The following is an 18845-nucleotide window of genomic DNA, read 5'->3' as shown; positions in this document are numbered from 1 at the left end:
GAGCAAACAGACTTCCATGCTCTACTTCAAACTGTTGGCCTCCACACCAGCATTACCCTATGCCAACATCACACATTCCTTTAGGGTCCTCAGCATCCTCCTCCAGGCTGCTACTAGCAGTCTCAGAGCTTATATGACCCTCTGACCCTTTAATGTGATGGTGGTCTTTCCCAAGATCTACAAACAGATCAAACACAGCATCATCTAGGTGATGCCACAGCTAAAATAATTTGCTTTTCTGATAAGAGGCTCATAAACATGGAGGGATGATAGAACCCAGGGGTCACATATGCAAAAGATATTAGAAGGGAAAAAGATGGCCAGTAAAACTACAAGGGAAAAAAAAAAAAAAGAGATAGCCTAGTAAAGAACAGCCATAACCATTTCTGTGCATTATTGTTAGCAAATTTCCTATACTTTTGGTTAACAGTATCAAGAACAGAAGCAATAACAGATTCTGTATGATGCATGTCAATCTTTTTATTTAGCATCAGTCCTACATACTATTGCAACCACAATTTCATGCCATATTCTTTACACCCTTACTGAAATACATGTTAATAGAGAACAAGGGAAAACATGGAAGGGAAAACCAAAGTCTTTCACTAACCTTTTACTAGACGAACATTCAAAACAACATGCTAAACAGTGCCATGTTTTCTTTTTCTGTTAAGGATGTTCGGCTTCCCCTTTAACAAGCAAACATTAACTATATTCATTAAAAAGGGACCTAACGTGTCTTCACTGCTTTATTTATTCTATCAAATTATTTATCTGTGGCATCGTAATTACTGGAGTATCTAGGCACAGCAGAAGCAATGGCAGCTTTACCTTAGTGTGATGAACAGCAGATTGATCAGTGATAGGTACCTCAGCCCAAGTCCATTTCAAATATTTACTCACAGCTTCCTGATCAGCAGCCTCAATTACTGCTCAGATTTATAACGGAAGTTTCGTTGATAAACTTCACTTGAGAAACATCAGGAAGATTGAATGTACCCAGACTAATCAGGAGGGTACGATTAAAGCATCTCCACAAGGCTGGCAGTACTCTAGTTTTGAAGGAAGATACCAGCTCAGAATTACAAAGCCAGCTGGATTATTGAACAATTTTATTCTGAAATGCCAGATTGCAGAGTTTTATATGTGATTTCAGTGGATTTCAGCTGGCCAACAGGACCTCTGGCTTATAGCAGTACTACATAAGAGTAATTAATTGTACATAAATGACATATTTTTCTGGTGTACTACTGTAGTGTGCCAATTTCTTCAACTGCCAGATGACAGGAAAATAAAATCAGGGGTATGAGAGGAAGAACAGAAATGGATATTCAAATCCCTTGGACTGTATTATCTTTCCGACATTTTAAGACAACACATTTCTGTGAAATCTGAATTTCATGAGTGTTACAGCAGCTCTGCAATTTAATTTAATCTTTCTGATTGGTGAGGACAAAGCAAGTTACCAGCTGTACTTATAAACAGTGATTTGTTTTCTGTGACTTCTCAGCATAAAGGAGAGATAGAATTTGTGCCTATGAACATGAAACAAAAATATGTATGCTTGTCTTGAGAATAAAATATATTTGAGGGTATTCAACATCTAGACTTATTTAAACTGCTCTACATACTATCTCTATGACACTTCTATATGATTTTGCATCTGAAATTTATAATACATACAAATTTCCATGAGAAGTTTTATTAATAAGATAGGACAGGACAATCTTTGGGGTAGAAAACCAGTTTCATACTAAGCATTGATGATTTTCTGCAGAAACAGATAGCAGTGATCAAGTGTAATTAAAAAAAATAATCATTAAATCATTATGAGTTAATCTTAGCCATCCAGAATTTTGACATAAGAACTCTATCAGGGAAGTGCATTGATTTAATTGTACTTTTTATATTTTTAGTCAAAATGTCAGAGGTATGCTCTGAATTGTATATTATCTGAGGGCTTGATTACTTGCTTGTTAATAATTGTATCACTCATCTGGAAATAAATTCTTCTGACATTTAGCTTTACTCTGTTTGCTTTTTAAAGTGAGACACAATTTAGCTAAGGCAAAGGAAAGAATATGAATTAGGAAGCATATGGTATTAATTATTTACTGGATAACACTACATTTACATTGAACGGTCTCAGACCAGATCAGCTGGGGCTTTTAAACATTTACTGGCGATGGCTGTGGATGATGACCTTGGATTCACCTGCACTGGTGTATGAGATTGCTGTGCTCTGCTCTTTGCTCTGCCTGTCCTCTGCACTTGCTCCCACCCCTGCAGATCTGCCTAAAGAAGTCCTCACATTTCATTCAGAAGTTCCAGTTCAGCAATGACTGACTGAATAGTTTAAAGCTAACAGTTTAAGCCACCACATTGTTTGAACTAATAAAAAGATGCAGTGCTAAAAATATATTACTTAAGATAATACATGTCACTGCAAATGAAATGGATTGAGAAGTCCTCACGAGCTATGGCTGCTGAGCATAGCAACTTCTTGCGCAGAGAGATTTTTTGGAAAGAACACATACCCACAGCTAAGCTGTGGGTTCGGTGTACATAGGTCATACTTGGGCTAAATCATGTCTTTCAGTGGTGATGTTCCCATCTAGACATAAAAGGCTTTGATCATACAAACCCTGACAACATTGTGCAAGAGCCAGGTCTGAGCTGGCTCCCAACATGAAGAGCAGAGCCAAATCCTAACATGCTCTGGGTTCCTCTGCACCAGATGCCTCACCCTGCTGAATCCAAACTAGTTTCTGCTGCTTTGACCTGTCTAGACCTGTTCAGCAAATGAAGACTGAATCCAGGAGAAACTGGGCTGAAGGCTTGCTGATGACACAGGTAACATTTCATCACTGGATTTGGTTGCAACACATACTTTATGGTACTATCTTCATCATGATAATACAATTCCACTTGGTACTACAGAGTAGACTGTCAGTAGTTATCATTGGTCGTGGATAAACAATTTTCCAAAATAATTCCCTACCAGGTTTCAGACTGTATTCTACTTACTTCACTGTTTATTGGTTAATATTAGCAAATAGTTTCTATTTCCTGGGCAGCTAGGTGGAGAAAAGTGATTGTAATATACCTTTTTTCCTGTCACTGTCAGTTGTCCTTGCATGGATGGACATGATACGTGGGAAACATTGCGCTTGTGTCCTTGAAAGTACTACTTCTAATATTTTACGTAGTAAATTATAAACATTAATAAATTGTCTCAGCTAAGTGAATTGAGTGTCTTCTGACCCTTTTAGTCATGCCTCACTTCCCACAAGAGCTCACATGATTAAGCATCTTCAGGTTTCACCATGATGCATAACGTCCAAGTCCAAGGCGGAGAAGGCCTCATGCCGGATTGCCAGTGCAGAGCTCTTCACCACACCGCTCTGCCACTGTGCCTCATGGTCTGAAAGGTGCAGAACTAATGAGTTGTTTGCCAGTAATGTTTAGACATATCATAGCAAATTATTGCAATTTAAGTGTTGCCTGTTGTTATCCTGAACACTATGGACTTGCAGAGTGTCAAACAGGCAACGGATGTGCTGATTCTGCTGCTCCAACGTGCTGATCCCACATTCATCCCTCTCAGTGAGAGGCTGGTGTTGCACTACCACAGCCTATCTGAACAGTCAATAATTTAAATGCAGTTAGAGCCCAGATAAGATAAGAAAATGTTTCCAGTTGCTGCTTTACAAACCACAAAGCCAAATCGGTTGTTCAAAGGGGAAAAAAACCCCTAACAAAACATTTAAAATTAAAAGGAAAAACTACAGAAGGTATGGCCAGGTCCCAGAATTATTGCATCTGTCTGAGCTCAAGAGCCAAACTTTTTACTTGGACATGGCCTGAGAGGCACTATGTGTCACCCAGCAATTTCTGCAGTGCTTCCCCCTACCAACTTTCACCTTCCCCAAGACCATGTGGGTCAGAAAATCAGGCCCAAAGTTTTATTTAGAGAAATACAAGAGGACATATATTAGATCAGACCAACGATACATGTTGTTGAATATATTGTTCTGGTTTTTCACCTGTACTCAATGCTTCACAGCTGTCTGTAAAGAGGTCAGACTGTGCTTATTCAACTTGGCAATATTATAGCAAGGATAAAATTTGTTCCTAATACTGTGAAGCGTGGGGATTTTAAAATATATTCTGGTTGCTGAAAACCTACGCACTTATTGTATCAATAAAATAAAGTTTTCCTATTAATGGAGACCAGCCTCCATAGCAGAAGTAATTCAAAATACACTGTGATCATGATTCATAAGAAAACAAACACAATAATCAAAATTACCCCTAAAAAGGGAGAAAATGTAGTGGATATAGTAATTTCTATATGTTTTATACAACTGTTTAACATACCCTTCCACAAGAAACAAAACAAAGCATTCAGAAAATCTTTATCACCTATTAAAGACAAACTGTAAAGCTGGAAAATGCCACCCAATGAAACGTGACTGCTGGATCTTAAGTGTGCTAAGAAAAATGTAATTTATAATGGAAAAGCTTATTATTCCCAGTAGTTCGGGTTTATCACTAGGAGCTGCCAAACCGAGTAGTCCCACAGAGGCAAGGCTGCCTCAGCACTGCATCCCTGGGGGCTGCCAGTAGCGGGGCTGAGCATGGGCACCCAGCAGGCTCACGACGGGGCATTAATGGCCTGACTACCCCTGCCCAGCCCCCCTTGGGGTGCCCCCCACCTGCCCATGGCCTGGGACCTCATAGCAGCCCAGGGATGTGCCCAGTGCTGGGGGCTGGGACTGCCCCGGTGCCGCCAGCTGCCCCGCTCCTGGCCGGGGCGGTGGGACGGGCCCTGGCTGCCAGCCCAGGGGAGCCCCCGCTGCTGCTGCTGAGGGAGAGCCCTCATGGGGAGGCCATGGCGGGAGTTCCATTTCCATGACCAGGCTGCGGGGACCCCACGCTCCGCGGTTCCGCTGTGCCCCACTTTGTGAAGGTGAATCTTTAACCCAACACTCGCAGCCAATGAACCCCACCAGGCAGGAGTGGCCCTGGCGAGCTGCGGTGAGACGTTACCTGCCACAGACACCTTGCAAGCCTCAGTTTTGTTCAGGCTGTTCTGCAGCCCCACGAATATGATCGCAAAGCTATTATGGCCAAAAAAAAATCTTGTTAATTCCAGTTATTCATGGGTCATTCATATTTTCACAGCCCTATTTTTGGGAATATTTGGATTATGTCACTTTACCTACAGCATGGTCTTCTTTCCTCTTTCCAAGAAGCATTAAACCTTGAGCTTTCTACAGTTCAAAGGCCAGATTTTTTCAAAAGGCCGCTGAAATCCTTGCTGCATGCTGTAGGCATGCATGCATATTTACACATGACGACATGGCATCAGAGGTGAAGAATTAAGTAACTGGTACTCCTGCATGAATTTCAGTGACTTGCCTTAGCTGAGTGAAACGCCAAGGTGCTGTAGCTGGCACTGCTGCTGTTACTCCCTCTCACAGGGTTTTTGTCGTACCTTTTCTGATCTTTTTGTCCCATTTTACCTGGTTTTTTTGCTCATGAAGTCATGACAATCTCACCTACTTGCAGTATGTCCTGTTTGTGGCTTTTACATTATGGATGTAAGCTGGAAGCAGAGATTCCTAAAGGTTCAAAACCTGGGGAAAAAGGTTAATGTGGCACACAATAGTTTATTTTGTTAAAACCTCAACATTTTTAAAAGCTCAGTATTGATAATTTAAGGAACATGTATTTGAGGAGGCAAACAAGGGTTTTCTGCTTCTCTTCCTACCTATTTCCATATATAACATCCAATAAAGACGCAAAGCCCTCAGTCCATTTACAAGCAGCAGATATGAAAAGATGAATTGAGCAGGAAACAGAGGCAGAAGAAAACAAATATCTTACAGAATGAAATCTGTGCTCCCTGAATGATTGCTGGCCATATATATTTGGGTCTTTCTTCTCCTTTCTTTTGTAAACCTTGTGCTCTTGTGCACCTCACTCCAAAGTGAAGAGGACCTTACACAGTAGGACTAAAGGGAGCATCAGCTCTGAAAAGTAACTGAAAACCTTCTTCCATTCCCTCCCTCCCTTTCTTCTTAAGAAGACATTCTCATGCTGTATCTGAGTGAGGTTCTGACAACTGGCCTCCACCTCAGAGTTTAACTGAAAATGCATGCTAAGAGTCATTTAATACTAATTGCAGATTATTTAAGGCAGGGTGGCCTGATCCACTGCAGAAGGATCACATCATTAATGGAAGTGCAGTGATCAATATCAGCACTCTGAATCTGCATTTGGCTGTAACAAGCAATTCAGCTAAGAGAGTGCATGTTCTCTAACCTGCGCGTTACCTTGTTCGTTACCTTGCTCTAGGTTAACGCTTGTGGAGTGCTCTCAGCCAATGTGTTGTGAGCATTAAAACATGAAATGGTCTAAGAGTTGGAAACATTTCCTGGAACAATTCAAGCTGATGTGGTAAGGAAGGCACGCTGAAGGTCTGTATTCTCCCCCCTTTCATTCCTTTCTTGTGGAAATACCACAGTGAAAATGGGATATGAGCAGCAGTGGAGTCCTGAAATTTCTGCAATGCTGAAACTTTTGGGGGGTTTGACCATAGTGTCAACCGTTGCTCAGACATGTGTTGCTTTCACTCTGTGGAGCCTAGCAAGACAGAAAGAAATGAATTGGCCATGAATTAAGTGTCGGCAAATCAGTCATTGGCCCAGCAGTCACAGAAGTTTTTCAAGGCAGCTTGTGCTGTGCTGTCCGCAAGCATAATCAAAACCTGAAATATTCTCCAAACAGTTGTCTTTAATTGGGTTTAAATGGATGGGTTATGGACTGAATGCATATGTATGACCAGACAGGAAACAAGCAAGCACATGAATAGAAAAAAAAATATTCACAAACTTGGGGTCTACTGTTCTGTGTGAATGGATTAACGAGATACTGGATACCTTCATTATCCAGAGATCTGTTATTATGTACATGCCAATATTTTGTTCTCTTTTAGCAGCATCATAAATGATGTGTCCATGCCAATCATGGTTTTAAGCGACCCAAAGAACCATCTGCTGCCTTGATTGCAGATGCCTTGTGCTGACATGTGCCAGCAGGACAAGTGGCAGCACAACGGTGCTGGGAGCACTGTGGTGGAATGTGATCCTGGCCGACTGACAACAAAAGGGGCTGTTTGCTTTCTTGTTTGGATACTGGGCATGTTTTCCACTTCACAATACTTTTGGGAACAAAGAAACAGCTTTGCAGCCACCAAATACTCAGGCTGTCAAAGGTGCGTTGCCTGTCTCAGCAAAGATGATAAGGAACACCTGTATGTATTTTAAATTGTCAGGCTCATTAGTAACATGTTGAAACTTGGTCAATGAGATTATAGTTCACTGGTGCACGTGGCTTGTATTTAAATTCAGCATTTTTGCCAGTGTTCACTCTGAGTGAAATAGCTGTCCAGCTGTGGTGAAAAATTCTGAGAACATTGCCTATAACTTTGTCGCATCCTGGGTTTCCATCATTTTGACGTTTTTTGAAGCATGTCACTAACATCAAAGGAACCGATCCTGTTGCATGTGAACCTAAAAGAGAAAAATACAGTTCGGAAAGGTATAATGTAATTCTCTACTTGCAGTACATAGCCATAAGTGAGAAATAATGACTTTTATCTAAAAAAGGATCTGTTGTGCTAGCCGAGATAGTAAATTTCTGTGTATTGTGAAATTTTGTAATAGAATTTTTTTCCCCAGGAAAGCAACTGGAAAGTTAATTATTAATTATCTGTAAATTATCTTTCAAAAATATAAATTAGTGTAATGATAGGGTCAAGATCTCAGCAGGAAGAGCTGGTTTAAATCCTTTCCAGTATGCTGCACCTTCATAAATACTGTGCTGTTCAGATATGAGTGTGAAAGTAACATCTTACTTCAGAAAGGAAGCCATTCACCTGTGCAGGCAAAACCTTCCCATGTCTTGTCGTGTAACTAGATATTGCGTTGCAGTGATAGACACATTCTGTATCAAAGAAACTCAGAAATGTATTGGAATTTTTGATGATCCAAGAGCTATTTTATTAATCTCCAGGAACAGGATGAGCAAAAGCAGCACTTAGGGGATAATGTCTTACTACCTCAAGTATGGAAATATCTCCAAAGACCGTTACCGTAAGTTTTACTTTGCTGGTGTATGCTCCATGAAGCATTATTTTTGCATTAACACTTTCCATTAAAAGATACTATTGCATTCAACCACTGTCTGTTGCCAGTTTGCAGGAAGGTTTTTCCCATAACCACTGTAAGTAGAATAATAGCATCAACAAGGAAAAAAAGCTGAGCAGAGCTGGCCTGAAGCATAGGGAAAACATCCTCTGACCATTGCTGCAGCAGCAAGGGACTGTAGGACAAAACCCTCCCACAAATTTCACATTCTTTGTAGAAAACAAATATAGGTGAGCTTATCATACTCCATGGTGATGATCATTTTCCCTTTCTCTTCTCCCTCAGGCTCACTCATGTTCTTCCTTGTCCAAACTGAGGAAGAGATGATTTCAACCAACAGTGATCTCATCAGCCGTTATGGAAGGCTGCATGGAAGGAGATGTTGGTACGTATCTTTGCAGACATCCCAGTTTTGAACACGTACCCTTCATTAAATGAGGCTCATTGCTCACAGCACTGTAGGAACTTTGACCTGGTTCAAGTTGCTGAGGCTGTACTGGGTTTCTAAAGGCATACTGGCAGCAGACACACTCATGTTAACTCAGTACACACCCCAGCAAATTAGCCCTATCAATGCTAGCTCACAGATCTCTGGACCAGGCATCAGTAAGTTGTATAGCTGTATCTGTAGATTATAATTACTGATATTCTATATTTTAGAAGATCCTCTTTACCTAATTCTTGCATTCTTGTCTAGTTGCCTCGATGCCATTATAAACCCCTAAGTGTGTAGACCTAATGCCGCACAATTCAATGTTGCACTTTGAAGAATTCAACCCATGTTCATTTTCTCTCTATGGTCCAAAGTTGTATCTTGGGGTCATTTTCCAGATAAGTAGTTGCATAGTATTATTACTGGGTCCCTATACCAGTGCACAGGGTGGATGTACCACAGCTTGTGAAAAAACACCATTTTGATCCGATTTTAACATCAGGTAATTTGATTTAGCAGTGGCAGTAAAAGCTTTTTTGATGTCTGACTTGTGTATACAATGGTAGGTAGCTTTGTAAGCATTCGGAAAAAGATCTGTTAATGCAGACTATGCTATGCAGAAGACTCACTGCATGATGTCTGCAAAGAAATAAACACATCTAGAAACATTGGGATGTGACGGGCTGTGTGGATAATCTGCATCTTACATCCAAGTACTGTCATTTGCAGAAACCCTTCTGGTTCATTTATCTCCTACATATTCTCTGAGACGTTAATGGCAGCCTGCTTTGGACCTGTCCCAGCAGTAAAGCAAGACACTTTCTGCTGGCTCTGTTGTCCTGGACAGGGAGTAGGATGGGGAGAGCCGAAGTACTGCCCGCTTCAGCTCCACCTGCTATGATCAAAAATCAAAGAGATGCTCAGGTCCAATGTCTGGGCAACCACATACTCTTACCGTCTTGTCTAGAAAATAGCAAAAGCAATAATCTTGCCTGGAACTCTTGCTTACCTGCAAAAATACATTATTTTGTCCATAGTACCACTTCAATCATCCAAAAGATCTGGCAATTTAAAAATCTGAACTAATGGATGAGTTTCATTTGCTTTGTAGTTTTCTCAGCCTTTGGGGCTCATGTCTTCCAGCCTCCTTTTATAAGTCTAAGAGCAGAGATGTTTGGTTTTACTGGAAATTGACACTACCTAAGATTGTGTGTAGTCATATTTCTGGGAAACGTGGCATTTAAAATCACAGATAATGTGAGACACAATAAAATAACAAGAAAAAAATATTTTGTAGCAGACATGGTGAAGGATAAGGAATGTTCCTCCATTTTATTAATTAGTTGCAAAATTAATTTTGTGTCAGAACTGTCTGAAGCAATACAGTAGCATGGATTTGAACGACAGCCTGCAAAACACTTTCTCTTCCATATTTGTAAGCAGCAGTACTTGTATGACTTTTGATCATGAGTAGAATTTGTGATGTTCTCACTCATCCTTCTTTATAAAATGAGTTTTATAGCTTTCCACTTCAGAAAATACCTGAACCAGCTCATACACGAGGTAGCTGAAGAGAAAAACGAGTAAATGTTGTTCTGTTGGAGACACAAGGTGGCCCACCCTAACACAGAATCATCTTTTTTTCCCAAAACTTACACTCACTTTTCTCCAGGGCAACCAAAACCTAAACCACTTTCAGAGTCACCATGAAGATGAGAACACTTCAACAGTTAGTTAAATTTGTAAGTAGACCACCTGTGGTAATAACAACAGTATTTGCTCTCACATGCAACTTCCTTTCATCTTGTAATGACATTTAATGCTATGCAAAGGACAGACACCTCCAGAATATTTTTTCTCATACAGTAACCCTGAAAAAGACAATATTTTATTGCAAAAGCTCTCTATTTCCACTGAGTCTGTTGAAATGCTTACCTGCTACTAGAAAAAAATGCTCGCCTTTTGACTTCATTGTTTCAGAATGGCATTTCACCTGTGAATTTCTATTTTCGTACCTTTCAAATTGTTGTGATGACTAGGATATTAAAACTTCAGCATTTCAGAAGTTCTTAGTTAAGCAATTGTTTCTCTTTTAATCCAAAATATAGGTACAGCCATGGTAGATTTAAATAAGTGACATGACAGTCCTGAAATTGTGTGACATGATTTAAATTCTGCAAGGATGCATTTTTTTTTTTAACAGTTGAGGTTATAAACTTGACAGCAGCTTTGCAAAAAATCAATGAAAGGCCATCAGGATGTCTTAGTGAATTTCATATTCTAACTAAATATAAAATATGAAACATTAAATTTTAAAAAGTCTAGCTTTTTGTACATAAACACATTTTTTAATCAACAATATCATATATTTGAGATTATCTACGAACTATCTTTCTACTCCCATACTGTAGAATCTTTATTGTTGACTGAAAGAAGTTAAAACACCAAAGAAGTTAAGACACCAAAAGGTACACAAAGCTCTTAACACATTTCCACTAACAGAGCTGCATTTTCAGGAAATAGAAGTAATTAACTGAGGTCTATGCTTGACATCACCTTCAAATCTCATTAAAGTTTTTTTTTTGTTTGTTTTTGGTGATTCTTTTTTATTTGTTTGTCTGTTTTGTTTTTTGTGACTGTAATTACAACAGTGGGGATCTCTTGTACAAGTCCTACAACAAACTAGTACAGGACTCATGTTCTTTAAGCCCTGGCCTCAGGGCATACATGACTCTTTACATCCTTGAGAAACACAAAGCAAAGGACTAAGCAAAACATGGTTGAGTCCCAAAGGTTTTTCTTCTCTATTCTTCATGCTTGTTACACCCCACCTCTCTCTTTTTCTTCTCTTTTCAAGATTATTATGAAAGCTGAGAGCTCATTTCAACCATCAATCACATGCTATAGAATAAATCCATATGGATTTATTGTATTGCTGGGCTCCCCAGCTCTCAGAAGTATATACTCTTGTTTAAAAAAGAATAACAGTAAATCTTGTACTATGTAAGTACAGACAGAAGTTTGGGAAAGATACTGTACAGTGATAAATAGCAACATAGGATGTTGGGGAAAAGCATCCAGCTGAATATTTTAACCATTATTTTTTTTTAGGTTGGATCTTAATTAGCAATTTTTGTTTCTATTTCAGGGCAAAATCAAACAGCACAACTATTAACCTTTGAAATTATATCCAAATGAAGAAAAACAACCAGCACAAAGAAAGAATAGCTCCAGAGAAACTAGGTATATGACTGGCAAAAATAAACTAACACCAAGCTCAGAAAACCCCAAGAAAATACTACAAGAGAGAAAATAATCCAAAATATTGTTGAGTTGATAATGAATAGAAAATTGTTTTGTGAAGATCTCATTCGATATTGCCAAAATGCAAATTTCAAAGTTGTGGGGTAGTCAACTTATATGCACAGTCCAACCCATCAGTACATATAAGTGGTCTCTCTCCGTCTGGCACCAGCAAGGTTATATCTTGAATACTGTGTTTTCCTCCATACAAATGCTGCAGAAAATTGGAAAGAATTCAGACACCATCAGTTACCAAGTGAAGTTATCTTATGGAAAGAGCTGGTAGTCCTAAACTTGTGCAGCTCAACATGATAAAACAGTCATTTCTGGAGGGAACATCATTATCTATAGCACTCAACACAGACTGTAATAAGAGAACTGTTAATGCCAAGTGCAACCTAAGACAAAGCAAAATGTGATTTGAATATGATGAATTACTATGTATCAAGGTGGGAACTGCTAGGCTGTGGAATATCTTTCCAACAGCCAGATCTGTAGGCTCCAAGACAGAAACCATTTGACATGCGACCTGACCACAGCCCAGAGCACTTCCTACACAGCTGGGCGTTAGCACGACCAGCCCCAGGTGTCACGAAGACGGAGGGGGAAATTTCAGTATGGGTGCAGCTTGGGCCAGAGACACAAAAGCCACATCCCTTTCATGACAGTGCCAGGGAATAACCTGGAATAAACTACTTTCAGCAACTCTGTGGAAGGGTGTACCCATACCCTGTAAACAGGGCACTTGCAGTCTCATCACTGTCTAAAAGAACTTGCTCTGAAAGTTGCCCTCTGGAAAGTGTAATTAGTTCCTGTTGCTGCTTTCCCAAAAAGGATGAGAAATTAAATAGTTAGATATCAATATGATTATTAAGTATTACTGCATTGAGCTATTTAGGTTTGATACATCATAACTTGCTAAATAGCGATGACAGTTAACACAGTATTTTCTATAGCCTCTTTTGGCCCTAGAGTTTTCAAAGCAAATCTTCAAGTAGATTACTTTCATAAGTCCTACCCAAAAGACTCACAATCATTTCTTTACATCTCCTTTCCTCATTGGCTTTCATTTGATGAACATTAATATAACATATGCCATGTCCTTGACTTTTGCAGTTATTTCTTACTACACTTGCAAAGAAAAGCAAAATCAAATGCGGTTGTCTCTGTAGAACTGTGATCCCCAGTGTTTCTAACTGACTACAGGTATTTTGTTCCAACATCCTATGGATTATGTTTCTTCCATATCCTTGTTTCTCCTGTTTTTGATGGATAATTAACATGCTGTATTTAAAAACTTATTTTTCTGTAAGCTTCACATTGCTGTCTTCTAGTGGTTTCTCTCCTTCCCTTTTCCTTTTCGAATGTACTTCCACCTTTGGCTCATTTCCTCTCCCGCTCCAACTTCAACTTCTTACTATCTGCTTGCATTAATTCTGTTCCCGTCTTTAATTGCACATTTCCAACACCTAACCTGTGTCCATTCATTTAATCCTATATCTAGCCACTCCTGACACCTCCTAAATATCCCTTATTTAAAGTCAGTGCACCTAAACCGAAATTCCTGTTGCCACCTCTGAAACTACTAATTATAGCAGTGGTCTGGAGGGTTCCCTATATCACTATTTGCATGCTGTGTGTCAAAAAAGCAAGTTCCTTATTTTTGCATCAATGTAACAGCATGCAAACTGAACATAGCTACAGCACTGAGTTCCCCATTCTGAGCAGCCTTTAGAGAGCCTCCTGATAGGTGGAGAATGAACCTTTACATTCTGTAGCCATATTTTTATCTAATTATTTTATTCTCTATATGTGATTAGTGATTCTTCACCCCTTTTGCTTTGTAATCCCCAAATGACCAAAAAACTCCCATTATTTGTCATATGAGGAAACAGTCACAATTGTTAGAAAGTAATTTTAATCAACCTTCTGTGAATCCTATAAATACATATTGCATCCATTTGTTATGTAATAAAGTTTAAAAGATAATTTTAGATTGTACTGATCAAATTCTTCAAAATAAAAAATAGCATTGCAGTTGTAAAGCTTTCTGTTTTAGTAGCATACTATTTTGATTTTGTAATTATATATTCTAATGAGAACTTTGCAATTCCTTGCAGTACACAAAAGTATCTTTTCATTCACTGTTTTCAACACACAGTTATCAAAATGTTCTCAAAATGTAATTAGTTTCTATGTTTTCTTATGATTAAAGCCAATGCAGAGGATGCTTCACACAAATCTGTTATCTGAAAATGAACATGCTTAGTGCTCTGTATCCTATATCTGGATATTCGTTTGGGGCACACAGCCAAATCTGGCAGTTGTCTAGAATTTTATTTTCATTGAGCAATCAGTTGAATGTTCATTCAGCATTTTTTCATATTTTGACAGCAAAGAAGCACAATCAACAGCTGCTTCTTTGACAGGAATCGTTCCTCCGCTCATACTCAATTTTAAATCCTAGGCACCATAACATATGAAACCATCCCTGTGGCATAATGTTGACTCAGAATCTGGCAATCTTTATCATCCTACTCTATGTCCAATTTTTTCTTCTTTGGTAATTTTTCTGAGACCCAACCTTTCTCTTTGTCCACCTATATAGATTTCTCAGAAAAACTTTTCTCTTGCTTTTTTCACTCCAGATTCTTCTTCCGTGGCCTCCTGATACACCAACCACTCGTGCACACTGTTACCAAGCCTCCTTGCCAAAATATCCATTGTGTTGTCTCCTCCCAGGAATCAAGATTAAGCTTCACCAATTTTCCAAGGCTTATGCAGCTCCACTCTGCCTCATCGGCCCTTTACCACATTACCCTTCTCCCACAGTGTGCTTGGTATGCTACACACTAGATCAGGGTGGAGAAATGCCTAGGTTATCACTGGTCAGAGCTGCTCTGAAACTGAAGCAGTACAGTTGCTTTTGTGTGGTATCACATCTGGGTTCCCAGTCCTGCTTCTTGGTTCAGCTGTTGGTGGCTACACAGCTTTTGTTTCCTATCCTGCACGAGCTTGGTGCTAGCTGGGGATACAGACCAACATTAGTGCTGTATTGAGCCATGCAGACATACCCGTAAATCAGTGAACTATTCTTTTAACAAAATCCTGGACTAGTCAAAATGGTCAGCACTATGAGCTCACGATTTAATGTAATTTCCCATGGGAAACAGCTTTGGCAGAACTCAGTCTGCAGAAGTGGGCTTCTAGGGTCTCCTGCATCATACCTAAGCAATGAATTACTTCTAGGCCTCGCTATGCTAGTTATTAGCGAGGTTAGTCCTTAACTTCTCGATAGGCATCTCTAATCTATAATGCTTACCAGTGCATCCAGTCTTCAACAGGGTACTCGTTTTGTTACAGTTTGTATGTACAGCACCTAAACTCTAAAAATCTCCTGGAAATAAGGGCAGCTTTGCACAGACACTAAGTGAGCTGCTGTTTTCGAAGTTTATCTACATTCAGCAGGGCTCTCAGACCATCCTTCTTTACAAGAACAATCAAGGGGGGCAACAGAAAGCCAGGCGGGGAGGTCAGTGGTCCCTATCCCATAAGCAGTATTCACTGTCACAAGCAAAAGAAGGGCACGGCCGTCACGTGGGCTGATTGATGATAGATCTTCTCAAGTGAATTTTGGTAAGGGAGAAAATTAGATTTCTCTAATGGGAGCTTGGCTATTTATGGGAACAAGCTGCCAGTTTTCTCCTCCTATCAGGGGAAAAGACTGTTGCCAAGAATTGCTTCCTCCATGTAATGCGAAAGAAGACTGCAAGATACGTTTTCCTAATAGCAGAACTCCAGGCAAGGTTTGGGAGAGATAAAGTAACAAAAATAATGAGCCAGAGAAGTATTTATCTGTGCAAATATATAAAACCCATCCAAACTGTCAGACTGGCCTTTGAACTATTCAGAAACCAGAACACATTCAACAAAATCTGGCTCTTGAGAGCCACAGGCACTATCTGGTGCTGCGCACCTTTTAGTACAAAACTGCTGTATTCCTGAGACAAGTTTGACGCGTGTTGTTTAGGGCTGGTGGGTCCTTTTCTTAGCCACTGCTGACATCGTGCTCCAGTATTTTTTTGGTACGTCAGAACTGACTCTCTGGGACCACAAAGCAGTCACTCAAGCCTATCCTGAAATAACCAAGGGTAAAAAAGCAAAACAGCAGCCATGTGTTCTCAGGTTCAAGGATCAATACTGATGCTTTCAAAATTGCCTTTTTAAAAAGCCTTGAGAGAACTTGCATGGTCCTGATAAATCAAATGCAAGTTTCATTTAAATCATTAATCTCTCATGAATGGAGATTGCTTCCACAAAATTTAAAAATTCCCAGATAGCCATGAGTTCAGCCTGCAGTAAGTTTCTGCTGGCAGTGATCAGTACAATCTCGATCAGGTTTTACAGAAACAGGTGCTGAGAACTCACATGGATGTCTCACAAAACCGGTCTTTGTACACCTCGGTGATCACCTTCTCATCCTACTGTCATTTATCCTAACTCAGCATCACTTGCGCTTCCTGCTTTCACACTCTTTAATCTTTTGTCTGCATTTTTGGGTGCTAAATCAATCGGTGACAAAATCACTGAAAGAATCCTATCCAAAAACTAACGGATCGACTTTACCATTGCTGGCCACCGGACTGGCCTGAAGGACTCCCTAAACTAAAAGCAAATCTGCTGCTTTGCAACTCCTCTTTCTGCAAAACAGCTACAGGCTTCGTTTTGGCTTTCAGATGGGAAGCCCACATTGGCAGTCTGAAAAACTGTCTTTATGCAAGTCTTCTTTAGATCCAAGATTTATTTTTTTTTCAGATGAAGGCAAGCAGATAGAAGGGGAAGAAGAATAAGATTGTTTTTCAGACAGGCAATCATTTTGTTTTCAGCAGTTCCCTGAACTAAGTAATTTTCAAGCTGCATATTGCACTTGTTAATGAGACTGTAGTACCCAGCATCTCTCTTCCTCAAGGACTGTCAGTTCTACTAGTGCCTCTTACAGCCGATTTACTTGTATTTTTCTATCACGTCTTGCTAAAACGTCTTGCTCCAGAAATGAGAATGCCCCCGCCCCCCCCAAGGGGCCTAGAAGCAGCGCATTACCTGCCGTCCCGCACCCGGGCTGGTGCCCCACGGCTCGGCCCGCGTTCCTGCCAGCCCCGGGTCGCCTTTCCCCTGCGGGCCGCTCCCTCCACCGCCGGCGGAGCTGCGTCCCGGCCGGGGCGGAGGGTGCCGGGGGCAGCGCTGGTTGCCACGGGGCGCGCAGGGCCGCCGGCGGGACGGAGGCCTCCTGCCCCCTCCGCTGTGCGCCATGAGGGGAGCGCCGGGGGCACGGGGCCGCAGGCGGACACCCAGGGGCAAGCCGGAACGGGTCACGTCCCTTCCGCCCGCGGCCCGGCCTGGCCGCCGCCCCCGGGGGCTCCCGGCCTTCACCCGCGGCCGCCACAGCCCGGCCCCGCAGAGCCGCGGGAGGAGCCCGAGCCGCGGCCCGGCCCGGCGCGGCAGCAGGGGGAGCACGAGCCCGCGCCGGGCGCAGCAGCGGGGCCAGCCGGTCTCCGGCTGCCAGCGGCCGCCGCAGGAGCCGCGCGGGCGACTCCTCAGAGCCAGTGGCGGCGCGGCGAGCCCGGCGCAGGAGCCGAGGATGCGGCGGCCGCGGGCTGCGCTGCCGCCGGCCTCTGCCTAGCCGCGGGCGCGGCCCCCCCGGCGGCAGCTGCGAGGTTGCGGCAGCTGCCAGGCGCCGGGGAGCAGGAAGCGGCGCTCGGCCGGCGCGGTCGGCTCCCAGCGCCCCCCTCTCTTCCCCCTCCCCGCCCAGTGCAGAGCGGGTGCCGGCGGCACGGGCCGCCGCGGGAGCAGCAGGCGCCGGCGTCGGATGCCTGCGTTACGCCATCCCGGTGCTGCCGCGGCCTGGACTCCGCGGGGAGCGCGGGCGAGGAGGCGGCGGGCGATCGGCGGGCAGCGGCGGCCGCTCCTTTGTGTCCCAGGTCGGTGCGGCGGAGCGGCGAGGGGGCGCGGGGCGGCGGGGGAAAGCGTCGGGCCGAACCCGGCCGCCCTTCCGCCGGGTGTCCCGGGCTCCTCCCGCAGGGCTGGGGCTGGGGCCGGGACCGGGGCTAGGGCCGTGGCCGCCGGGCGCTAGACGCGCCCCTCCGTGCCTGGCCTACGCCCGCCGCGGGCATGGCGGGCGGGGACTTGTTTGTGTCGGGCAGACCTCCCTCCGCGCCCCAGCAGCCCCGGCTCGAAAACTCCGGGTAGTGGCCTGGGGGGCGGCGAGGCGGGGCCCCGGGGGGTTGCGGCCGCCCGGGGGGCTCGGCCGTCTCCGCCGCGGGGCAGAGGACGCCGCCCTCCCTTGCTGCCGCTTCCCCCCGGCTGGGGGGCAGCTTGTGTGAACGCCGCGAGTGGCTGGTGGCTGGGGAAGTTTCTGCCCGGGCAGCGTTTCGCTGCCGTTGTTGATTGTTTATCGCTCTGAGGCGGTGCCGAAAATAGGTCAGAAATAATGCCCATCTCGTCCCCGGCGTGGAGTGCCCGAGTACCGGCGGCGGCGCCGGGGCAGTCAGGCGTTGCTGCTTTCTTCCTCCTTGCCTTCCTGAGAAATACCGGATTCTCCCAGGGTCTGAAATGGTGTTTGGGGGGTTTTTTATTTGTCGTTTTAATATCGTTTGTTCGTGTGGTGTGGAAAGTTGCTGGCCGAGCGTCAGGAATAGCTTCCAACTATTTCCTGGTGCGCGGAGGGCGGCCCTGGGGCTCCCCGGCGGGGCCGGCCGGCGCTGCGCTCCCCCCGCAGCAGGGCACAGCCTGCCGCCGCCACGCCGGTGTGCCCTGCGGGGGCACGGCACGGCACTGCGGCTACGCGGTGCGTGCTGTCGGCAGGTGCGCCTCACTCCGGTTACCATCCGTAAGGT

At 43.3% G+C, this 18845-nt stretch overlaps 1 protein-coding gene across 7 annotated transcripts in view; it reads left to right on the top strand.

Moving 5' to 3' along the window:
- Positions 1-12158: 12158 nt before the first annotated feature.
- The window catches only part of FAM135A (family with sequence similarity 135 member A), a 99568-nt gene continuing 92881 nt past the window's right edge, over positions 12159-18845 (top strand). For 3 of the 7 annotated variants that reach the window (XR_013928349.1, XM_080388806.1, XM_080388805.1), the window contains exon 1: positions 12159-17930. Coding sequence is in view for 4 of the 7 variants with exons in the window: in XM_080388806.1 (XP_080244932.1) it covers positions 17005-17930 (926 nt within the window). In the remaining 3 variants the exon portion in view is untranslated. Of the gene's footprint in view, positions 17931-18593; positions 18844-18845 lie in introns of those variants that run through there. The other 4 variants (XM_080388808.1, XM_080388807.1, XM_080388809.1 and 1 more) reach the window with 3 other exon arrangements.

This window comes from Falco punctatus (genome assembly GCF_963210335.1).
Source record: "Falco punctatus genome assembly, chromosome: 5".
Lineage (NCBI taxonomy): Eukaryota > Metazoa > Chordata > Aves > Falconiformes > Falconidae > Falco > Falco punctatus.
Note: the sequence above shows the minus strand (reverse complement) of the source record. Positions and strands in the feature narration are given on the sequence as shown.